The sequence below is a fragment of the Gekko japonicus genome, unplaced genomic scaffold, assembly GCF_001447785.1.
Source record: "Gekko japonicus isolate JY-2015 unplaced genomic scaffold, Gekko_japonicus_V1.1 scaffold341, whole genome shotgun sequence".
NCBI lineage: Eukaryota > Metazoa > Chordata > Lepidosauria > Squamata > Gekkonidae > Gekko > Gekko japonicus.
Genome location: NW_015170898.1, coordinates 1142371 through 1147505, shown reverse-complemented (window position 1 = coordinate 1147505; position 5135 = coordinate 1142371). Strand labels below are relative to the sequence as shown.

The 5135-nt window shown below is 52.4% G+C and overlaps 1 protein-coding gene across 1 annotated transcript; it reads left to right on the top strand.

The window, feature by feature from the left end:
* The first annotated feature begins 583 nt into the window (after positions 1 to 583).
* HOXA1 (homeobox A1) lies at positions 584 to 2015 on the top strand. The gene is made up of 2 exons (XM_015418586.1): positions 584 to 1229; positions 1660 to 2015. Exons 1-2 carry the CDS (start codon positions 584 to 586, stop codon positions 2013 to 2015), a joined length of 1002 nt encoding a protein of 333 aa, XP_015274072.1.
* Positions 2016 to 5135: the final 3120 nt, after the last annotated feature.

Genomic DNA, 5135 nt, shown 5'->3' with positions numbered 1-5135 from the left:
TCCACACCAGCCCGGGGGGGGGGAGAGGGGAGCAAGTCAAAGCACCAAAAAGGGGGTCTTGCCGGCACTGCCCCTCCCCCCCCGCGCCCTGGAGAAAGCCGCCTCGCAGCCGGAGCTGGCCAAGTCCGCCCGCTTACCTGCTCCGCCAGGGCTGTCGCCGCCGTCCTTCCAAGCAAGAGCAGCCCCCTCCGGCGGCGGCTCGGTGCCTGCCTGCCTGCCTGCTTGCCGCTGCCGCTGCTGGAGGCTGAGCGCCTGGGCTCCCACTGCCTCTCTGGCCGGGCTCTGAAGCCCCACCGCGCTGACGGGGACGGGGAGGAGAACCGGGGGGAGGGAGGGAGGGAGGTGGGCGGGGGGGCGTCACCTTGATGGAGGAGCGCTCGGAATTTAAATGCCACAGCCCGGGTGATCCATCACCATGCAGGAGCAGGGCAACTCTGGCAGGAGGCGCCGCCATTGGCTGCCGCCCTCACGTGGCCGCCGCCTCACTGTACATTCATATCATTTTTCTTCTGGCCCCCATGGAGGAAGTGGGGAAGTTGGCACGGTCACCCAGGACTCCGAAGAGCCGGTCAATCGGTGATAGATGGACACGGCGAGGATGAACTCCTTCCTCGATTATCCGCCCATCCTCAACGGCGGCGACTCCGCCACTTGCTCGTCCCGTGCCTACCACCACCACCACCACCATCACCACCACCCCGACCATGGGATTACAACCACTTTCCAGTCGTGCGCTGTCAGTGCCAACAGCTGCAGCGGGGACGATCGCTTCCTGGTGGGCAGGGGGGTCCAGATAAGCCCCCATCCCCACCACCCCCACCACCAGACCGGTGCTTACCAGCATCACCCCAGTCTGGGGATGTCCTATTCACACCCCAGCTGTGGGCCAAGCTACGGAGCGCAGAACTTCGGCGCGGGGGGCTACGGCCATTACCCCCTCGGTCAAGAGGCAGAGATTAATGGGGGCTACCCTCAGTGCGCTCCTGCGCTCTACTCGGGTAACGTGCAGCACCCTCAGAGCTATTCTGGGGGGGCAGTGGGTTCTGCTCAGTACCTCCCACACTCTTACGGAGACGAGCAACAGAACTTGCCCCTCACGAATTACAGCCACCCCTTGTCCCCTCTGCACTCCGGCCACCAGGAGACCTGTGGCTCACCTTCTTCGGAGAGCTCCCCTCCAGCCCAGACCTTTGACTGGATGAAAGTGAAGAGGAACCCGCCTAAAACAGGTCAGTCATCACCTGCCAGACTTGGAAAAGTTTTTCATCTTCTTTCCTTCTAGGCAGATGCCCTTCAACTTGATTGCGTAGACGTTAGGAGAAGAGATTTGCTCTGGGTCCTGAAGGCGAACTGAACATGTCATGGTGTCATTTTTGGGGAGGGTTTAAAAAAATATATATTTGGGTGCAAATTCTGGGTTTATCTTTGAGCCACATCCCCTATTCCCAGTTCTCCTTTAACCTCAGTGGAGGTTTCCAGCCTTGATCCTCGATGCTGCGCATTTACTAGCTATGAATTTGAATAAACCTGTTTATGATTGGGCCGCAAGGGTCTCGGCGGCTTTTCTCGACCGCTGTAACCTGTGCGCGTGTCCCTATTGATCAATGCTGCCTACAAATCATTGCTGCTGGTTAATGAATCATATTTGCGTGTCTGCAGGCAAAGCTGGCGAGTACGGGTACGTCGGTCAGCCTAACACCGTCCGAACCAACTTCACCACCAAGCAGCTGACTGAACTGGAGAAAGAATTCCACTTCAACAAGTACCTGACCAGGGCCCGCAGGGTGGAGATCGCTGCTTCGCTGCAACTGAACGAGACCCAGGTCAAGATCTGGTTCCAGAACCGCAGAATGAAGCAGAAGAAGAGGGAGAAGGAGGGCTTGCTGCCCATCTCCCCGGCCACCCCGACCGGAAGTGAAGAAAAAACAGAGGAGTCCTCGGAAAAGTCCAGCTCATCCCCCTGTACCCCGTCACCAGCCTCCTCTACCTCAAACACTCTGACTACCTCGAACTGAACGCTGCTGCTCCGTCTGTCGCAGTCTTTCAGGCACGCGTAACACAGCCCCATGCCCTGTCTGAATTGTGTTCAAAATCGCTTTTTTAAACAATGTGTCAGATCCCCCTCCCCCACCAGGTTCCCCGTTGGTTTCCAGGGATTTCATACTCCTGAGCTTACTCAACAGAAGTCACCCCCCACATATATCTGGAAGCAAATGCCCTTGGTTTCAATGGAATTTACTTCTAAGTTAAGAAACACAATCCAGCCACAGCTAGTCAGGCCTCGGTCCTAAGGAATGGAATGGGGGATGCAGCAAAACCGTTGGCACCTAGGAAGTAAGTTGATTGCGATGGGCTTTGTTCCCGGGTAAACATGTAGAGGATTGGTTCATTTAAACCCCGTTTGTTTTGATGGAGATTAGCTACTGCTAGCTTCGGCTGGATTGTGTCCGCTGCGTTTACGGTCTTAGCCTTAATAGGTTCTATTTATCATACTGATATCGTCCGGTATTCAATATTACTCTTCCACCTCAAGCCCTATGGATCAGGATTTATGTCTCTGTATTCATCCTAAAACCATTTGTGGGAACTATCATAAGAATCTGGTAGACCGGAATAAAGTTACCACGGAAGAAAACCTAGAGGGAAGCAAAGACAAGCGACGTGGAAAGCATACCAAAAAAAAAAAATGTCCATGAAGAGATGCACTATTGAAAGCGTTTACACTAATTCTACCACCCTCTAATTTAAAGCTTCCTTTCCCCCCCACCTTGTGTGTATGAGTTTGTTGGTTGTAAATACTTTTGTCCAAGAGATTTATCTTTTTATGGATTTTCTAGAAACGTTTAGATAGATTATGAGCTTAAACAGGGTGGATACATTCTCATCTTGCTTCGATTTTATACCGAAAAGAGTGAGGATGTCACGAACCAAAAGTGTTCAACTTAATCAGATACCTCAAAAGAAAAATCATAGACTACTATTATTTCTTCGAAGGAGCTAGAAAAAGAAAGCCGAAATTGCACTAGGTTTTTCTAAACCTTGGTTGATGTCTGTCCCCCCCCCCCCTTTACCCTTCCCCTTCCCAGATCTGAGCTGGGTAATCGTTGCCCTATTAATATTGCTTTAAAAAAATTAAAAACCCCGCCTCCCTGCCTATTTTCTCATTCACCTTTCCTTAAACGATGTCTTTCCAGACCAGTTCCTGAATGTGATGAGTGGACAAACGAATGTATCCCCCCCTCCCCTCCCGTGATTCGTGTGTGGAACTTTGCATGATGCACAAAGCTTTGATGTACTAAGTTAACACTGAGTTCTATCAGTTGTCATTTGTGATGGAGTACCTTTCTGATTTTTTCTGTACAATCATTCACAGTTCTGAGATTCTGTGTGTGTGTGTGGGGGGAAGAAACTGGAATCCAGAGCAGAATTTTACGGGTCCTACAAATCTCTGTAATAAATATATTAATATCTCAGGTTCTTGTTTGCTTCGGTCTGTTCGGGCAAGGGAAAGCGTTGCCCTGTGGTCTGCGCTCTCCCGTACTCTGCCCACCTCGAATTCTTGGCTCCCTTTAAGATATACGTCTCTAGTACTCCGAGAGTCGGCAAAGCAGGAAAATTAATCACGAGAAGGAGAGGTCCTTGTTTACCCTTCGCTGGGCGAGAAGGAGGGCAGAAGAACCCGAGCTATTTTTGAATAACCCTTGCGGGAACTTCCTGGGTCAAGTGCTAACCTTTTCACCCCGAACTGAATATCGACCTATGTGTAAACAGAGTCCTCTTCAAAAGCAGAAGCTGTCTTCAGTTTTTTCCCTCACATCGCGAACCCCCAGTTAAGAGAGTCCCTTCTCATTATCCTCGGGTATAAAGCTGCCCAAGTAACCTGGCGTCACTCCGTCCCTTCTAAATCGTCATTGACATCAAGGGACAAAGCGTCGTAAAAAGTTGAGAGAGAGAGAGCCTTGTTTACACAACTCTGATTCCCGCTCTCTTTCCCAGGTGTGCACCTGAGGTGTTCTTTCAACCCAAACCAATTTCTTCCTGAAACAGAAAACAAGTTTAGGCAGGTGAATGTGAAGAACCTTCTGAAAAATCTTGCGAACAAGTTAACAGGTTTGTAAGGCAAGGGAGGCGCAAAAGAAAGTGTCCCCTCCTCCTCCTCCTCCCCCCCCCGCCCTCTTTCTGGCCAGCCTGCACAGAGGTGTCCCAGCCACGGGGCACCATCGAAACACGGAGGCGATTTTTTGCATCTGGCTCCAGCCGAGTGCCAAAGGCGCAGTCAATCCCATTCGCTTTTAAAAGGCTGCCTCTTCCCAGCCGCGCCAGAAAGGGGTCGGCCTCGAGCGCGCGCGTCGGCTGCCTTTGCCCGGCTGGGAGTATCAGAGCAGCCCAGCCGGGCTTTGCAGGCGGGCAGCGGCCATATCAAGAGAGGGCCAGGCCAGGCCGCGGCTGCGGCGCAGGGCTGTCTCCAAAGGGCCCCCGGGGCTGCTTCGCCACTTCAAAGCGGGAGGGTTTCATTTCATCCTCTTGCTTTCTTTCCCCCTTTCCCCCCCCCGTCCCATCTTATACTTTTACCTTTTGTTGATTAGGGAGAGGCCACCGAGCCCAACAGATGGCCTCCCGCCAGAGACTTTCAAGTCAGCCAAGTGGCATCTGCATGCCAGTGGGCTGATCGGAATCACTCGGAGCATTTGCTGTAACGAAACACATCCGACCAGTGTTCCCTCTAAGCTGTGAAGTCTTGTGAGCAGAAATTCTACTTTGTGAACTACTGGCATTAAAGTTGTGAGAGAGCAATTTGGCTACTGCATGAATTAGTTTGCTCTGGAGCCCTCCTTCCTGAGAGAGCTCAGACAAAAATGTGTGAGTCGGAGGCTAAAGAACTGTGAGCTAGCTCACACCGACTCGGCTTAGAGGGGACACTGGATCCGGCCGCTCTGGGCTTTATTCTCGCGGGCTGAGAAGCCACAAAAGGGAAAGTCAGCACCCACCCGGCTAAATGCCGCAGTCTGGGCCTTTGGCCACCCGATTCTGGAAGGCTGGCCTCGTTCAGCATCCTTGCAGACAAGAGCGAGTACCGCATCCCTGCTGTAATACTCCGAAGGAGGCTATTGGGGAGGAAATGTCTTTCACTTACC